General features: G+C 48.6%; 1 protein-coding gene across 2 annotated transcripts in view; it reads right to left on the bottom strand.

Moving 5' to 3' along the window:
- The window catches only part of Plekhb2 (pleckstrin homology domain containing B2), a 32650-nt gene extending 13720 nt beyond the window's left edge, over positions 1 to 18930 (bottom strand). Inside the window, exons 1-4 of one of the 2 annotated variants that reach the window (NM_001106899.1) lie at positions 18835 to 18930; positions 4743 to 4787; positions 3303 to 3455; positions 2652 to 2754 (exon numbers count right to left, since the gene is read on the bottom strand). In NM_001106899.1, the coding sequence (NP_001100369.1) occupies positions 2652 to 2754; positions 3303 to 3455; positions 4743 to 4779 (293 nt within the window). In that variant the 5' untranslated portion in view covers positions 4780 to 4787; positions 18835 to 18930. Of the gene's footprint in view, positions 1 to 2651; positions 2755 to 3302; positions 3456 to 4742; positions 4788 to 17667; positions 17827 to 18834 lie in introns of those variants that run through there. The other variant, XM_017596338.3, reaches the window with a different exon arrangement.
- Positions 18931 to 19429: the final 499 nt, after the last annotated feature.

Genomic DNA, 19429 nt, shown 5'->3' with positions numbered 1-19429 from the left:
GTTACACAGAGAAACCCTGTCATGGAAAAGAAAAAGTGCAATGTTCTGTAAGTTGTCCCATCAGCAGCCAACACTGGCTTGAAATCTACTACGTAGTCCAGGCTAACCCCAAATACAAGATCCTCCCACCCCAGCCCACCGAGCGTGGGGATTCAGGGACACGCCAATACACTCAATCCCTGCTTCCCTCTTCATGGCTTCACCATGTTCCCATGATACGAAGAGATTCTGATTGCCAAGCTGCCTTAGAATTACTACTGCTGTGATACAACACCAAGAGCAAAAGCACCTTGGGAAACACTTCCATATTCAGTATGCAAAGCAGGCGGGGTAGAAACTCAGGCAGAGCAGGAACCTGGAGGCAGGAGCTGTTGCAGAGGCCATGGAGGGATGCTGCTTACTGGCTTGCTCTCCATGGCTTGCTCAGCCTGCCTTCTTACAGATTCCAGGACCACCAGCCCAGGGATGGCCTCACCCACAATGAGTTGGGACCTCCAACATAAATCACTGATTAAGAAAGTGCCCTACAGGCTTGCATGCGGCCCAGTCTTAGGGAGACACTTTCTCCATTGAGGCTCTCACCTCTCTAGTATCAAGCTTGTGTCAAGTTGGCAACATTTTAACCATTGAAAAGACTGGTCCATGCTGTTCTGTGCCCCTTTTGTCTTTGAACTCGTGACCCTCCCACCTCTAAGCTCAAATGCTGGAATGAGAGGTGCTCCCCAATATGGCCTGTTTTCCCTGTACACTTCTTTATGATGGTTCCCAATAAACCGTTCAGCCAAAGGATTCATCCATCTCGTTAGACAGACAGACAGACATTCCCTTTCTCTTCATTGATGGTTGCAGAAGACAATCCAGGTTCATTTCCCATCCTTTCCGCAGAGGTCTCTGTTACTGTGGACTGAACTCTGTGCCTTCAAGAGACACACTGAGGTTAGGGTCCTCCTCACGGCTAAGTGTGGCTCACCAAGAAATGGGGTCTTTGCACGTGAAATCAAACGAAAATGGGGTCAAACTGTAAGGTCCTCAGTCCGGCATGCCTGGTATGGGCAAGATGAGAAGAGGCAAGCAAGATTCCCACAGACCCAGGGAGTGGCCCGCTGAGGAGCTGATCTTACTTCTGACTAACAGGGCCCAGAGGCTCCCGCTCTGGCTTTAGTTACCCAGTCTGTGGTACCAGAACGGACTTAGACACTGGGTCTCCGATATTCAATGTTGTCTTTTTTTTTTTTAAGATTTATTTATTTTATGTATGTGAGTACACTGCAGCTGTCTTCAGACACACCAGAAGAGGGCATCGGACCCCATTGCAGATGGTTGTGAACCATCATGTGGTTGCTGGGATTTGAACTCAGGACCTCTGGGAAAGCAGTCCGTGCTCTTAACCACTGAGCCATCTCTCCAGCCGGAGGACTAACATTTGATATCTAGACACTTATCAGTTAGATTGCCACCATTTGTAGCTCCAGTTCCAGGGGACTTTGACACTGGCTCTTGGCCTCTGAAGAGACCTGCATATGTGCATTCGTGAGTGCACACACACACACACACACACACACACACACACACATACACCACACTTTAATCTTAATAAAAATTAAAAAATAAATCCTAAAAGAGCTTTTTAAACATTGTGGCACATGCCTTTAATACCAACAATAGGGATACAGAGATAATGAATCTCTGCTGAGTTTGAAGTCTCCATAGTGAGTTCCAGGCCAACTAGGGCTACACAATGATCTCTCTCTCTCTCTCTCTCTCTCTCTCTCTCTCTCTCTCTCTCTCTCTGTGTGTGTGTGTGTGTGTGTGTGTGTGTGTTTTAGAGGCTTAGTCTATTATCATCTTGACCAGGAACATGGTGGCATGCAGGCAGGCACTGGAAAGCAGCTAAGACCGCCATCTCAGTCCATAGGCAGAGAGACTCTGTGCTTGGCATGTGCTTTTGAGACCTCAAAGCTCACCCCCAGTGACACATTTGTCCAACAAAGCCATACCTCCTAATCCTTTTCAAATAGTGCCACACACCCTAAGGACTAAACATATATATTCAAATATATGAGCTTATGGGACCCGTTCTTTTTCAAACCCACCACACTGATTGAACAGAAGGGACAGAAATCAGAATCTAGGGGACTTGGGAGATGGCTCAGTGGGTAAAAGCATTGACTAAGAAAACACGAGGATCTGAGTTTGAATCCCCAGAACTCATGTAAAAGGAAATTCCGATGTGGAGCACTAGGCTATATAATCCCGTGCTCTTATGGAGATATGAAGAGTAAAGACAGAAGAATCCCTGGGACGGCTGGGAAAATGGGATGAAAAGTCAGTAAGACCCTGTCTCAAACACAAGATTCAAGGCAAGGACCAAGGCAAATACTGCCTTCTGACCTCCACCCTTGCCACGGCACATGTGTTCCTTTACATGTACACACACACACATACACACACACACACATACACACACACACACACACACACACACACACACAAACACAAACACACGTCCAAGAAAAGCCCCTGCTGCATTTCTCCCGGAGCCACAGCCTGGAGGGAGACTCTCTCCTCTGACTCTCTTACCCTGTTAACAAAAGGAAATTAGAGCAGGGAAACAGTCTGTCAATTAAACACATAATGAGATCGGCACTCACAGGCAATCGTCTGTGCTCTCTGCACAGAGACTGATGGTCTTCCCGTCTCGGCAGACGATCTGCAGCAGACAGTCTCTGGGCTTCCCATCTGGAGGCTGGATGTCTGGGAGAAACGAGCAGAATGGAGAACTAGTCCTTAGCTTGGCTTTCTGTCTGTTTTTGTTTTGTTTTGCTTCCTTATGCATTCTTAGACCTAACAGCCCAGAGAAGTGAGTGTACGTCACTGCATGGGAGACAGCCTGGGGCCTAACTCAGAGGCAAAGGGATCAACCGCTGGCTGCAAAGGAAGATGCCATTTGCTCCCTGTAAAATGAGTGCAGGATAGGACGGCGAGCCCCGGCATCCACTGTGCTGCATCCTGCTTCCAAGAAGCTGACAAGACACATTGCAGCGTCTAAATCAGAAAGTCAGCATGACCTAAGAGGGGTCTCACCTTTCTTGGGGTGGCTAGCAGTCTGGTTCCTTCTCCCTGGATGAAGTGATGCAGGTTGGGCCTAACTCCAGTGTACGTGGGGTGGGATCTATCTATCATAATGTTTAGGATGTGAATGCCCAAGCCCCACTGTGGCTGCCCTGCCTGGACAGAGTCCAGTTTGACAGTGAAGCAGATGCATTAAGGAAGGTAGGGTGTCGGTCTTGGGCACAGCTTACCCCGACACTCATGCCCCGTGCGGATATTGATGCAGTCCACGGGCATGTGGACCTTATCCTCTATGCTCTGCCGAGTCTGGTCATCGTAGTAGATCAGGTGACCGTCTGACCACAGGTCAAACCAATTCTTCTTCCAGCGTTTCAGAATAGTGCCTAGGGGCAAACAGAGAGAGTTGGCTTTGGGTTAGAACAAGGGCTGTGTGTGTGTGTGTGTGTGTGTGTGTGTGTCCAGTGTGCAGTAGGCACAGAAGAAACCATCCACCATCCACCATCCACCATCCACCCACACAGAATCAATGGAAGCAATCCACCCGAGCTGGCCGTGGAAATGGACATGGCCTGGCCACTCCCACTTTAACAGTATGGCCACTGGAAGGCTGCCAACGAAGACTATACCCCTTCAAGGGAGCATGGAGGAAGAAGGGAAGGAACCCATGTTAAAACCAAAGGGTGGAGAAGAGGCCTGCTGTCTGGAAACAATATAGCCACAGTACTCATGAGCTCTCCAGCTGTGGATACCTGCACGAGGCCCACACAAGATTGGGCCTTGCAGGCTGGAGAGACGGCTCAGTCGGTTAAGAGCACTGATTGCTCTCCCAGAGGTCCTGAGTTCAATTCCCAGCAACCACATGGTGGCTTACAACCATCTGTAATGGGATCTGATGCCCTCTTCTGGTGTGTCTGAAGACAGCAACAATGTACTTATATATAATAAATCTTTAAAAAAAATGGGCCTCACAACATTCCATCAGAATGGGGAAAATATACATAAAACAATACTGACAATGATAACTTAAAAACAATCTCACCTTCCAGACCTGACTGTGCCTAAGGAGAAAACCAGAAGAGTCCTGGCAAAGGACTTGTCCTCGAGTCTGAGCAAGGCAGCCCTATCATCCCTATCCACAGGAGGTTGGAGGCATAAAACTCAAGAGAAAGTAGCCCTCAAGTCTAGGGCCACCCTCTGGGATGGCAGGTAAGGCCAGGATTATTCTGGGTAAGACTACCCACAGACCTAGGGAGCGAGCGATCCAGGTGGGGGAGAAGTACCCGGCTCTCCCTGCCTACCAGCTTGGTATTCATTCAAGTGGCAGTCTAGGACACGACAGCTGGTTTACAGTAGCCATGTCTAGGAGACTGGACCTCAAGCCCAAGAACCGAGTTTCCTCCGGAGACAAAGATTTGCTAATCTCCTGCACCCAACCAAGGCAGGTCTCTGTACTGATCCTTCTCGGGTCCCAGACAGGGCAGGTCATTTCCCACACAGCCACATCAAGCCAACCATTACTGATAAAGCACAAAAGGAGGGGACCCTCCTTGCTTCCTAGTTTCTATCAGTTCCGTGTTTTTACAAAGACCGCCACAGAGCTCTAATGATTCCCAGAGGCACTGCACAGCGAGGGCACTAACTAGAGGTGACGGTCAAATGTTTCTACTCACTCTGTCGAAGTAACCATCCACTCTTCACGAACGCCATCTCTTCAGCTGCAGGAGAGAGAACACACAGGTTCAGGAAAAGAACGGTTCGTCTGGCTCGTTTCACTCCCCACGCCCATCCCACCCCGTGTGAGCTGAGGAGCACCCCAAAGACTCGTGACCTCACACTACTTGACATTCATCAAATGCCACCTCCGTGGGTCTATACCACCCACCCTTCCTCCAACCTCCTGAGTCCCAGCAGGTGAGGGGCAGCTCCAGAAATACTGACACTCAGCTCTGTTAAGGACTTGAGGCTTCTCACAACACACCCAAGTGTCCTAGAGACCTGGCGTCCAGCCACCTCAGCCTAACTCTTACATGATCTACAGACTAACATGTCTGGTCATATATTACTGGTATCAGATGGGTAGCTAGTTCAAGGCAGAAAATCTTGGGTCTTCAAGGAAAACACCGACAGACTTAATTCCATAAAAACAGACTAGAGAGATGGTCCGGCACTTCCTGTTCTCCCAGAGGACCCCGTTGTTGTTCCCAGCACATATAGGGCAGTTTACAACCACCTGGAACTCCAGTTTCAGGGGATCTGACCCCCTCTTCTCTCCTCCTCAGCCACTACATGCACATGGTACACTTAAAATACACACAGACAAAACACCCATACAGATAAAATGAAAATAAAAACTAAAGACCGCCTTGGGCCAGTGAGGTTGCTTAACAGGTAAAGGCATCTACCGGTAAGGTAAGGACCACATGAGTTTAATTCCTAGGACCCACGTGTCAGAGGAAAACTGACTCCCACAAGTAATCTCTGACCTCCACATGTTCACTGTAGCACAAATCTGTCCCTCCACAGGAATAATAAACAGAACTCTAAAAATAAAGGACTTCCGTGTGGGGGTGGGGTGTCAGAAGACTAATGACTAATTACAAACAGCAATGATTGTCACACACACACTCACACACACACACTCACACACACACAAACACACACATGCACACACTCACACACATGCACTCACACACACATGCACACTCACACACACAAGCACACACACACAAACACACTCACACACACACATGCACTCACACACACATGCACACACTCACACACACAAGCACACACTCACACACACACACACACACACACACACAAACACAGCCATAAAACAAACATGAATAAACTCATAAGATACTCAGTTTGGGTCAAGAAGATGGCTCTGCAGGTAAAGGGGCCTGCAGCAAAGTCTGAAGTCAAGAGTATAATCTCTGAGACACAGGGTGGAAAGAGAAAACTGACTCCCTCAGGTTGTCCTCTGACCTTGGCATGCATGTTAAGGCGTGGATGCGCACATACACAATCAATCACCAATCATCAATAATCTATAAACTAAAATTTAAAGTAGATATAAAGACTGAAGAAGATAACTGGTCTCTTTTCAACTCAGAGGACAAAATTCAAACGTGGCGTTAACAGTTGTACCCATCAGCCTGGCAACCCCACTGTCTAGCCAGGAGGAAGAAGTGTTGCGGTGTAGAAGGCCTGGCAGGAAAAAGATTCAGAGAAGACACACCAAGTCCCTCTCTTCGGCTGTCAGACTGTGAAACAAGACATCATGGGGAATTGAGATTTCCCTGGGGATCTCATTTCGGAAGGCAAAGGCTAAAGCCCGGTGTAGTCAGAGGGGGACTATTCTGGAAAGAGGATCTCCACGGTCTGACAGCTTGTCAGACCGCCCTGCAGGGAGACTGGGTCAGTGCTGGGTGAGACCACTCTTTGACCAGGCCTGGACAGTTATTCACATGTCTGGACCACTCCTTAAACCTAAACTTCATGTCGGGACCCAGAAGACAGACCGGTGGGAGTCAGGGCTGTTACTGGATCTCTTCATCTCTCTTTCTCAACGAAGGCACACGATCACAAACTGAATCCAGAAAAATCATCCTCCACCAGCAGACATATCCACAGCTGCTGGTTGCCATCTTGAGATGGGGGGGGGGCAGCCCCACAGCAGCTGTGCTTACCAACTGGGCTAATCCCGAAACCCATCTGTGATGTGGTTAATCCCAACAGTCAATCAGCTTGACGGGGCCTAGAATCACCTGGCTGAAGACCTCTGGGAGTATCTGAGAGAATTTGCAGATTAGATTAACTAAAGAGGGACGGCCCACCCTACATGCGGGCAGAGTGGTCCACAGGCTGGGGTGGCAGAATGAGTAGGAAAGTGAGTGGAGCACCATCATGATGGGCTGTATCCCCCAAACTGGAAGCCAAAATCAGCCTTTCCTCCCTTAAGCTGCTTCTCAGCAGGTACTTGGTCCACAGCAGCACGAAAAGCTAACACATCACTCTAATCTCGGGCCTTCTCCTAAGCAAAGCCAGAGGTTTGTATTTTAAACTAGTTGAATGAGGTTCCAGACACTAAGAGTTTGAAACAGTCTCCCAGTAGAGCAAGAGCTCCCAACAGTTAGTTACTAAACAAAATCAGTAACTAGTCTCCAGTTTCATCCTAGTCACAAACGTGGGATGGTGGACCTTTCCAGGGAACTCAGTAAGGTGGAGCAGGTCTGAATCCCCGGAAACTCGGGTACACACCTAAGAGGTAGACAGCTCTCTGCTCCTGCCAGATTCCCAGCCTGGAACACGTGCCACACTTCCCACAGAAGGAAACACGACACAGGTCACATCGGCAGAACACAGTTCTCCATGCTGGTGGGCTACCTGAAGGGTTTAGCCAATTACTTCCCTTCTCAGGCATTCCTCCCTGCAAAAGGTATTTAATCTCTGGTCCACCTTGAGAAGTGGGTACGCATTCATTTTCCACCATGAACAACCCATAACCAGTTTGGAACAAGGACTGTTCATGCACCACCACGGGGAGCATGGAGAAGGCCTTCGCCTACAGAGGCGAAGCTTAAGTCTCCCGTAGAAGGTCTCTCTGCTTCCAGACAACTGCAGCTACCTTCGCCAGTGAGCGAGGCCAGAGCTCCCAGCCCTGACCTGGTCTCTCGAGGACTCATGGACCCCTGACACTTCATTCCCGACTTCTCGGTGCCATTTTTCTAGTAGTGATTAGATGCCCGGGAATCAGGGAATACCAGCTTAATCCCCCCCACACACACAGCTCCCACCCCTAGAACAGTGTCTCTGAGCTTCCTTGAAGCGGCAGTGTGTTTCTCCTCCCCAATGGCTAGCAGAACTGGACCCACAACTAGAGACAAGATTAGTTTGTGTCATCTACCTTCTAGGTATGTGTGTCTTCACACCAAAGGACCACTCACTGAGTAGACTCCAGATTCAAGACAGAGTTAGGCAGAAGTTTACGCATCTAAAGACATGGGACCATGTCTAATACATGCGTTGTGTCCAAGGTGTTACAGAAAAAGGAAGCTGGGATCCCTGGCCAAGGAGAGGGCCCAGCAGGATTTGCCATGTCGGCCTGAGGACCAGAGTCTGGATTCCTGACAACCATATCAATACCATTTGGGCACGGTGGTTCACGGTAATCCGAGTGAGGGAGGCGGAACTAGGATCTCTAGAGTAAGCTGACTAGCTAGTCAGACTGGCAGGCTCTGGTTCAGGTAAGAGAGACAGCCGCAATATAGAAGATGAAGAGACATCAAGAAGATACCCTATGTCACACACACACACACACACACATCTGCAGAAATGTATGCCGACACCACACACACACACACACACACAATTGAAAAATCAATGGGGGGTTGTGGGGAGGAAGACTTCGCTTTAGACTCAAGCAGCTTCTGATCTGGGAACATCCCGTCAACTTCAGTTGAATGCAGAAAATTCCCACTGTCTTTAATGCCAGTGTCTCCTAAAAGGACCAGATGCTTCTTGTGAGTGAGTTGGCTATAACTAAGAGATCTTACTGTTAAAATACAAAGCTGGAGCCAGCCAGATGACCTAGTGGTTAAAGACACTGACCGCTAAGCCTGAGGATCTGAGTTCAAGGCCGGGGACCTATATGATGGAAGGGAAGAACCAGCTCTCACTGATTGTCCTCTGACCTCTGTACATGCACGTGCACACATGCATACACATACACACACTGTGGCACACAGGTGTACATACACACTGGCACATACTGTGGCACACACAGGTGTGTATACAAACACATGCTGTGGCACACAGGTGTACACACACACACACACACACACACACACACACTCACTAGAATAGGGCTGGAGAGATGGCTCAGCAGTTAAGAGCCTGTGCTACTCTTGCAGAGGACCTCTGCTTGATTCCCAGTACCAGAGTGGGTAGTGATACAGGACTATAATCCCAGTGAAGGCAGAAGCAAGACTGAAAGTCGAACCCGTGAGGGCTGGATGGTGCTCGACCAGAAAATGCATCTTAGTTTGCTTTCTGCTGCTGTGATAAAACACTGACCAAAAGCGACTTGGTGAGGAGGCGCCTTATTTGGCTTACACATCTGGGTTGTAGTCCAGTGAAGGAAGCCAAGGCAAGGAGGCAAAAACTGAAGCAGAAGTCACATGCAAATGCTTCTTGTACTTGTACTGCCTGCTTTCTTACATAACCCAGGAGCCCACACAGTGAGCCGGGCCCCCCATAGCAACCATAAGCAAGACAATGACTTGTCTAGGGGCCTCTCTGATGAAAGCAATGTGTTGACAGGGACGCATGTTGAATTTACTACTTACAATGTTAGGTTTGCATGTTAAGACAAAAGGCGGCACACCACCAAAAGGACCAGACTTCTGTCAGACTTCTGATGGAGGGCACGGGTGGGAGTTCTGGAACTGGAAAAGCTAGGAGCAGGCTTGAAGGCAACTTGAACTTGAGTTGCTAAGGAAACAGCCCTGGGGATCTGACCCTTGCATTCACAAGCTAAGGGCTCGTCAGGCAGGCTCTTACTCACACAGTGTCTACAGCAAGGTCAGAAGAAGCCCTGTCAATGGGAGCACCCTGTGACACCCTACAGCTCTCCCCGGGTCAGGGAGGACAGTTGGCCACAGGGCATCTTCCGGAGACAGTGAAACTGGGGTGTGAGGCCATGTGACTCGGTGGAGAAGGAAGTAAACTGTGTGTCTGTCTCCTGGGCAGCGGCCCTGGTAACACCACACAGTCACCGTCTCCAGGTTCCTATCAGCAGCACCCTGCCCTGGTCTCTGGCAGCATGTGGTACAGACCAGGCCCTCCGCCCCAGAGAAAACAACTTAATGTGCACACAGGGCGGCCCTTAGTAAACAGTTACACACTGCCTGGCTCCCCAGCCACATCCTGAACGCCACTGCTGACCACAAAGCTTTGAGATCAAACAAGGGTATCTGGAGAAATGGAATTTCCCCGGAGTCTCATGCTGGTTCTGCCACAGGGGAGATGAGTCACCGGGAAGAGAATCCACTCAGGTCTGGCTTGTCAGACCACCCTGCGGGACGGTCTGGGGCTCAACCAATGATGAGCCAGTGGCGCAGGCCTTGACCAGACCGGCTGAGCTATGCATGCTTCCTAACCTTCTAGTTAACTCTGAACTGCGGGACAGGAGAAATGGCTCAGCTGTTGAGAGCAGAGTGCAGGTTCGTCCCTCAGCAGCCATCCAATCACAGGACACCCGACACCCTATTTCGCCTTCTGAAGGCACTGTATGCATGTAGTGTACAGACGCACACAAAACACCCCATGTGTAAAGTAAAGGTAAGTAAATATAAAAATAAATAAATCTAAACCTCACACCAGGCCCTAAAAGGTAGACATGAGGGGAGGGGCATGGTCTGCCTAACTGGTCTATGGAGGACATGTGCTGTCACAGCCCAGACTCCTGCCATATAGAGCAGCATCATTGCCGACAAAGAAATAACACACGTTGAATCCCCAAAACAGAAAACAGAATGTTCCAAACATCCAGAGCTCTGGGAGGGATATAGGGTTGGGATATAGTTCAGTGGCCGAGCATTTGCCTGGAACATGTGAGGCCTGCGGTTCATCCCCCAGAAGGAGAGGGAAGCAGGAAGAGAAAGGGAAGAGGGAGGGAAGAGGGAGGGAGGGAGGGAAGGGGAAGGGAGTGGAAAGGGAAGGGAGGGGAAGGGGAAGGGGAAGAAGAGGAGGTAGAGGTAGTGGTGTTATCTTTTTTTCAGAAAGAAACAGGAGAGGCTGGAAACATGCTTAAAGCACTTGCAGCCAAGCTCGGTGACCTGAATTCAACCCCCATTCCCAGGATCTAAAAATGGTGGAGGGCGAGAACCACTCCGTCCAGCTGCGATCTGGTTTCTGTGTACACACGTGTATGCCTGTGCACATTCGATACATAAAAACATTTAAATGATTGAATTTTAAAACAATTTCTTTTGGTTTTTTCAAGACAGGGTTTCTTCCTTTTTATTTCTATATACATGTGCCTGTATGCCACATGTGTGCAAATGTTTGAGAAGCCCAGAAAAGTACTGCAGGTCCCCTGGAACTGAAGTTACAGGTGGCAGTGAGCTGCCCAGTGTGGATGCTGGGAACCAAACTCAGGTCTTCTGAAAGAACAGCTCTGTGCTCTGCCCCTAATTAAATAAAAATTTAAAAAACAATTATTTTTGGAGGAAGGTTGAGACGGGGTTTTGTGTGTGTGTGTCTGCGTGCGCGCGCATGTGTGTGTGTGTGTGTGTGTGTGTGTGTGTGTGTGTGTAGCCAGGGTTGTCCTGTAAGTTGCTCTATAGACCAGAATCAGGCTGGCCTCAAACTCAGAAATTCACCTCCTTCTGCCTCCTGAGTGCTGGGGTTAAAGGCATGTTGTGCCACACTGCCTCACTTAAATAGAAATTTTAGGAGGAAAAAAAAAAAAAAGATTCAGCTGGAAACAAAGGTTACATAACGGGGTTGGGGATTTAGCTCAGTGGTAGAGCACTTGCCTAGCAAGCACAAGGCTCTGGGTTTGGTCCCCAGCTCCGAAAAAAAGAAAAGAAAAAAAAAAGTTACATAACTTTCCACATCAATAAGTAATAAATAAATAAATATCCTGCTTATATGGTTGTGGAAAACCCACTGAGAAAGAACAAAGAAGGAGCCGTGAGATAAATGTTCCTCGGAATAACATGCTTCTAGATTCCTTAGAACTTTTAAAAGATCCTTGGGGCTGAAGGGAGGCATGGCAGTTGGGAGTACACACAGTCTTGCAGAGTTCACTTCCTAGCGACCATGGTGGCCTGCTCACAACCGCTTCAGTTCCAGGGGATCCTATACCCTCTTCTGGATCCATGGGCTCTGCACACATGTGCATGCGTGTTGTTGGTTGTTGTTGTTGCTGTTGTTAAGCTACTCTGACTGGTTGAGCCTGGTGGCGTGTGCCTCAATCCCAGGGTCCTACCACTCACAGACAGGTGGATCTCTAAGTTCCAGGATTACTTTATCTACATAGTGAATTCTGGGCCAGGCAGGGCTGTGCAGGGGGACACTTTCACAAAAATAAATAAATCCTCAGTAAAACCGATGACTGGAACCTTGATGAACAGAGGAAAAAATGGAAACCGAGGAGTCGCACAAAGGAGCAGCAAGACATCTTCATCAACGATGCCAGAAGCTGGGGCTGGAGAGGTGGCTCAGAGGTTAAGAACACTGGCTGCTCTTCCAGAGGACCCAGGTTTGATTCCCACCACCCACATGGCAGCTGTGTGTCTGTAACTGATTCCCAAAGGATCTGATACCTTCTCTGGGCTCTGCACAGACATCCTAAGCACCCATACACATAAAAATAAAGAATAAAAAATTGGAATCTTTTTAAATACAGTGCTAGGAATTATGGGGCAATGAAGCTTCACTGTGATGAGGGAAATAGATTCTGAGCCCAAATGTCATAACCACTATTATCCAAAAAGTAGAAGACATAGACATGTGTGTCTTCCAAGGACCTTGCGTCCCTAATCTAACAAAGATGAAGGGGCTCTAACCAGCTCCAGTGTGGTGGGCATGGCCCTTCTCCCCATTGCCTCTGCCTTGCTAAAAACTGTTAGATTATATTCCTAAGGCTAGCCCTCAACGTCTGTTCCCTTATTGGTCCACTTCCTCCTCCTGAGGCTCAACTGACTTCCAAGGTCCAGCTATTAAAGCACTGAAGTCCAGCAATCAAAAGCCTTCATGGTCTCGCCTAAGTAACACACCCTATGAAAATTAAACACCTCATCCTAACATAGGGTTTCCCCCTTTACCCTTATAACCGCCATTTCCCCATGTGCCACATCTGTGCCCTCTATCCAGTCCTACGTCCCATTTCCTGACAAATGTCCCTGCCCTCTCTTTGTTTCCTTCAGGTTCCCCCTTCTTCTCTATCTCCTGTCTTTGTCTTGTTTCCTACCCTCTGTCCCTCTGGGACAAATAAATCTCCTTTGTGCTGAGAACTTGGCCTTGGAGATCCCGATCGGATCTCAATCCCTGCAGGAGATTTTAGAGTTTAGATTGAAATGAGAACCCAGTGTGGCAAACAGATCTTTCCAACCTGGAGCCAAGAGCAAGAAGACACTTGTCAGATCTGAGAGGATGCAGACAACACAGAGGAGGGCACTCTAGGTTGACAAGGGAGCAGCTACCTGAGGGTTCTAGGCCACAGGGAGCAGACTGAAGACTGTTCTCCCAGGGAGCACAAGGTTCACAAAAGATCACTGGGGAGTGTGACTCGAATTCAGAGTTCTTTCCACATCCTGGGGTCAGTCCCCAAAGCAGAAGAATACAATCTCAGTAACAAAACCACACATCTACATCAACAGAAATGTTATTATAGATATTATATATATGTAAATACTGTATCAAATACTATATTAAAAAGGTGAAAATGGTTGACTTTAGTGACAGAAGAGTGAGTTGGGGCAAGAAACTGGTGTTTTTACTCTAAGGCTTAAAGTCATGCTAGCTTTTCAACATACGAACACGAATTATTTCAATAAACATGAACATAGAATGGTGAACTGCAGTTCCCAAAATGAAAACAACACCCACAGAATTAAGTGAAAGATTCCACGAGGCTGGTGTACCTATTAAAACTCCCTTACTGTGGGGAGTTGGAATGTTACAGATCCAGAGACAAATTATCTTGAGCTATTTTTAGCTTCCATTCACTGCCCACTTGTCCATCTGGCCTAACATTCTCTCAAAAAATGTCAACCTTTGCATTGTTTTGACTTAGCAGACAGCTAATCCCTGCTTTTCCCCACGCGCTGGTGAGCTGCCTAACAGACATTGCACCCATGTGCCCTGACCTAAGACTCTGTGTTCTGTTTGTTCAACTGGAACTTGTAATCCAGGGAAAAGTGAATCCATGTTCAGGGGCCACGGTGGCCACTCATATTTGTCTAAGAACAAACCACATATGCTTTGAGGCAAGAGCTAGGTTTCCCACTGGAGCATCCAGACTACCTTCAAATGCACTGTCTTAGCTTAGATTTAAACCTAGGCTTACATAGATTTCTATCACTGTGACCAAGACAACTTAGGGAGGAAAGGGTTACTTCACTCCCAGTTCCACATCATAGCCCATCATCAAAGGAAGGAGGATGTTTCTTCCCGGATTCTGACCATACCACGTGTTGCCCAGCCTCAATTTCTCTCCGTGACCCCTTGAACCCCTGCGCTCCTCCTGCAACTGACGTTGCACCTGTACTAAAGGCCTCTCCTGACTTCTCACAGTCAAAACAGGAACTCTCCAGGCAGGAACCAGAGTAGAGACAACTGGGTGGGGGATGGGGGAGAAGAAGAGAAAGGGAGAGGGAGGGGGAGGAGACACATGCTGCTTCCCATCTTGGTCCTCATGGCTGGCTTAGCCTGCTTTCTTACACAAGCCAGGACCACCTGCCTAGGGGTAACATGGCCCACATCAATCATTAATCAAGACAATGAATGACCTTCAGATGAAAATCTGACCAAGGTATTTTCTCAATTGAGGTTTCTCTTCTAACTTGTGTGAAGTTTAAAAAAAAAAAAAAAACAACCCCCCCCCCCAAAAAAACCCACTATTACAACTGGCCCCTTGCCAACTTGACACACAAACACTATTAAACAACAAAGGTCCCTTTTTCATTTGTCCTCAAAGGTCTCATGTTAATACCATTAAGACTTCTCAACTTTAAAAAGTCTGAGAGTCGCTAAAAAGAAAAAAAAAGTCAACACTTAAAGAGTCCTTTTATTTAGTCTGGAACCCCGGCCCATTGCGGGGTGCCACCCACATTTAGAGTCGTTTTCCCACCTCAATTAACCCAATCCAGAAAGCTCCTCACAGGCAAGCTCAGAGGTGTGTGTTCTAGGCCGTCCTAGATCTTCTCAAGTTGACAGTCAGTGTTAATGATCACAGAACCTGTTTAACATTGTTTCTCCCAGCACTTTAACCTGCTGTAGAAATGGCTACCTCGTGTTGACTAGTTCTGCCAAGTTCCCTTTCCAAGCATACTTGTATATTATTTTGGCCAATTTTCCAAAATCTTGTCAAGTTGATGGTATATTTTCATTTTATAGATAAAAACATAAAAAACCAAGCTTAGAAGCTCAAGTAAGTCACCTAAGGGGACCAACTGAGCCAGGATTTGAACAACGGTCTTTTGAGTCCAAAGTCTACACTTAGACACATTAGCCTTTATGAAATTTTAAAATATATGACCATAACCATGCTTCCTGACTTTCAGTCGCTATAATGCAGTCACTAAAATCCCCCCTCCCTTTCTGATTTGAAAGCAAAGAGAATTATCAGAAAATAAAGATGGATATCATCTAGGTCAGCCTTTTTGTTTTGTTTTGCCAACCAGACACAAGCTTAGAGTTACACGGGAAGAGGAGCCTCCATTGAGGAAAAAGCCTCCATCCACTTGCCCGTAGGCCAGCCTGTAGGGCATTTTCCTGATTAATAACTGATGTGGAGGGCCCAGACCACTGTGGGGCCTCTGACCCTGAGCCTGGGCTATCCAAGAAATATCAATGTAATTATGTCGTCCCTCTCTCAGCTGCACTGTATAGTTTTGGGTTAGTTGCTGACACTAATCAAGTAATTCCTTAATTTGTCTGGCATCCACTAATGCAGGAGAAAAGGCTGGAAAGGAAAGAAGTCACTTGTGAATGTAAGTTAAAAGCAGGGTGAAGCTTTCAGGCATCAGGGAGGACCTGCCCCTCACCCGCCCCCTCACCCACCCCTCACCCATCCCTTCACCCATCCCTTCACCCTATCTCTAGTGGGCGCTACAGGAGCAGATTGCTGTGTAGCTCCTCCAACAGGAAACAGGACAGGACAAATCTGCCAAAAACATGAGCTGGTTTTTATGGACAACAACAACAACCCAGAATAGCTCAGATTTCACAAAGAGATCAAGACTGTTCATAAAACTGTCTCTCGTACACAAACAAAACACTCAAAAGTGTTTCTTCAGCTCTGATCCAGTCCTCTTGCCTCCCGGCTCCGTGAGCCCTGCAGGCCTCAGGGAAACTTTGCTGGTTTCTTTTTGTTTTCACCCATCTCAACAGCATAACTGCTTACTGCTGCAAACATCTTTCTCCTTACACGTATGAAGCCACACTGAGCACTAACTACACACCACAGCAGCAGGACGCCACCACCCTACAGTACAGGACCAACGGATAGATAGGACTCATTACTGACCACAGGGAATGAAAAAGGTCAGGAAAGGCAGATACCAGCACCCTATCTACTCCATATTTAGAGGGCACAGGGCCACACTGGTTGTCTGTGTCACAGAAAGGAATCTGCACACACACCCTATTCAAGGTTTGCGGTTCTGAGTTAACCCCTGGTCCAGGCGGCACAGGGAGGCACGCAGGACTCAGCATCCTTAAGAGTGTCCAAACCAAGTTAAACAGAGAGCCTGCAATGCAACCAATGCAACCATGTGGATGGTAAGGAGAGGTGACAGACACCGTAGACCTCAGGGACTAAGCGGCTGGCATGGTAGGCTGCCTCTGTTTCCCCTTCCTTGTGACACCTCTGGCTGCAGCTGACTTACAAAAGGGTGTTCAAAGGTGCGAATGCGCCTCCCTCTCAGATCACTGGCTCTCTGCATAAACTACAACTTAAAGGGTCAGGTTCCAGCTAGAGAGATAGGAGATAGAAAGGGATTGGGACAGGCAGACAAGACAGACATAATGAGAGAAACTGATTTCATAGATTCAGTCTTTATTATCCAGAAATTTACTTACAAAAATAATGTGCTCACACTCTTAATTTACCGAACACCTACTGTGTGTCTGACAGGAAAACACCATAACCCAGTTTTGGTTCATGCCCTGAGGAAGATCGGTGGAAAATCACTCGCACAGAGAATAAACACCATGGACACCAGATAAACTCAGGCAAGAACCTGCCGGGCTAGAGTCTCAAGCCATCTGTCCTAATTATATCCTGCTGACCACCCAAAGTCAAAACTTCTGGGCCCACAAAACAGTCTAAGCATCCTAAGGAAGGAGCCAGAGGCAACGGTTAATCCTAGCTACATGGCTCACTCCTGAAGGCAAGCCCACAGCACAGGCTGGTGGACACACAGCCATGTTTGGTCAATACTCCTTCAGTGACATTCATTGCCCTAAGAAAGTAGGCAATAAATCCCAGCTGCCACCCTGCCACTTCCTGTAAAGAGGGACAAGTCACTTCCTGCATGGATTCTTCAACCTATTCTAGTCAGATGAACACACATGGGGGTGGGGGCGGGGGGGAATTAGTCAGTGTGCTCTGAATGAGCCACGTAGTCTGTCTAGAACCCGTGACTTTCTAAAACACTGGCAATTACTCCACTCCTTCATGAACTCTCTGCCCAAGTCACTCTGCCCCTGAGAGTTGGACACAACAAATTATGCTTACCCAGCATGGAAACCCCTGACCTCCATCTAACTATTGTTATTGCATAACAATAAAAATGTAACAAAAGGGAGTCAGGGTTTGTACAATCAAACACCCGAAACAAAAGGCATTATAATACAGACCATGAAAGTGCAGAGGAACAGAAAGGCCCACCAGAGCAGGGCAAGCCCAGGAAGAAGGAAGCCGGGGGTCTTAGCAAGGCAGTAGCAGTCCCCTGTGAAGTCACAGGAGCTATCAGACTGGTCCTATCATCAGAAGAGCCCCCACCACCTCACCCGAGGGAGGTGGAGAAGAGGAGGGAGAGTCAGGACTAGGCGGCTCTACGGAAGATACCATTAGGACAGGGGACACTGGGAAAGGGATGCGCAGTGCTGGGGAGGATACATCAAGAAGTGGGTCTTAGGGAACCCAGAAAGGACCTTGAGGAAAGGGTAGGGGTACAAGGACTGGTTACTGGGTCAGAAGAAGATAAGATTATGGTGGGGAACACTGGGGAATACCTGCAAGGTCCCAGGGAAAAGGGGAGGGACGCTGGGCTAGACCCTAAGGAAGACTATGAAGAGCTAGGCGGATAGATCAGGAAGTGGGGAAGAGACAGAGACTAGCAGGGGGAAATACAACCAGAATGTGGGACACAAGCGACAGGGGAGGAATCAGGAGCTGGAGGGGAATACAATCAGGATGGGGACACAGGGGAACGCAGTAGCTGGGGGCAGGGGAGGGATACAATCAGGATGGGGGACATTGGGAAGGGGGAGGACACGGGAAGAGGAAGAGAACACAGTCAGGATAGGACACTGGGGAAGAAGAGCCATGAGCTGGGGGTCGGGGTAGGATACAATTAAGAATTAGGACACCGGGGGAGTGGGGAGGAGGCAGAGAGAGTGGCTGGGGTAATACAATGAGGATGGATACTGGGAGAGAGGCAGAAGCTGGAGAGGAGGGACGGTACGATCAGAACAGCAGACATTAGGGACGAGGGAGGGGTGTGGGTCAGAATGGAGGCACTCTAGAAAAGGAAGGCAAGAGCTGGGGAGGAACATTAGGTAAGCGGGAAGGAATAGGGGCTGGGGGGCGGGGGAGTCACGGAGTAAGAGGTGACAAGGGGCTGAGGAAATAGGCGCGGCCAGTAAGGCTGGCGTTCCTCAGAGCCAGGCTTGGAGAGGGGGCGTTGGCGAAGCGGGTTACCCTCGGAGGGGCGTGAGCAGGGCCGAACAGGGTACTCGGACCGAGGAGGTCCTGGGAAGGGGTCGCACGCGGGCGCAGGGGGACACCGCGGGCACAGTCACCTGCGAATGTTCTGGCCGCCAGACAGGGATCAGGCTGAGAGTGCAAGGTCGCCGGCTTCTCCTGCTTCTCCGCTGGACGCGCGAGTCCAGGTCCTGCGTCACCACCTCGCGCCCAGGCGCATGCGCGCGAGGCAGGTGCCGCCCGGGCCCAGAGCCCGAGCCAAGGAGTTGAACTTAACCTGGGCTGTTATCTGTTCAAAGGTGGTTTAAGTATCTTGATCTTGGCGTTTAAAGACAGGCCTTCCTAGAGAGGTGCACGACAGCCGGACTAGGACAATACAAGATGAGCCTGGGGACATCTCTGAACCAGAAATGAAGAACTTCATGCTTAAAAACAGGAAGATGGAGATGTCAAAACTGAATCGGCAAGCAAGGAACAAAACTGGAACTATTAGCAATAGCTCACGTAGAAATGTTATAGCTTAGAACAAATAGAGGAGGAAGGAGCCCGGGCTGTTAGTACAGGACTATAATCCCAGAACTGAGGAGGCTGAATCAGGAGGATAAGTTTGAGGCCAGCCTGGGCTACATAGCCATGGTCTCAAAAACACAAAACAGATAGCGAGGTGGTACACAACCGTAATCTCAGCACTTG

Source organism: Rattus norvegicus, chromosome 9, assembly GCF_036323735.1.
Source record: "Rattus norvegicus strain BN/NHsdMcwi chromosome 9, GRCr8, whole genome shotgun sequence".
NCBI lineage: Eukaryota > Metazoa > Chordata > Mammalia > Rodentia > Muridae > Rattus > Rattus norvegicus.
Note: the sequence above shows the minus strand (reverse complement) of the source record. Positions and strands in the feature narration are given on the sequence as shown.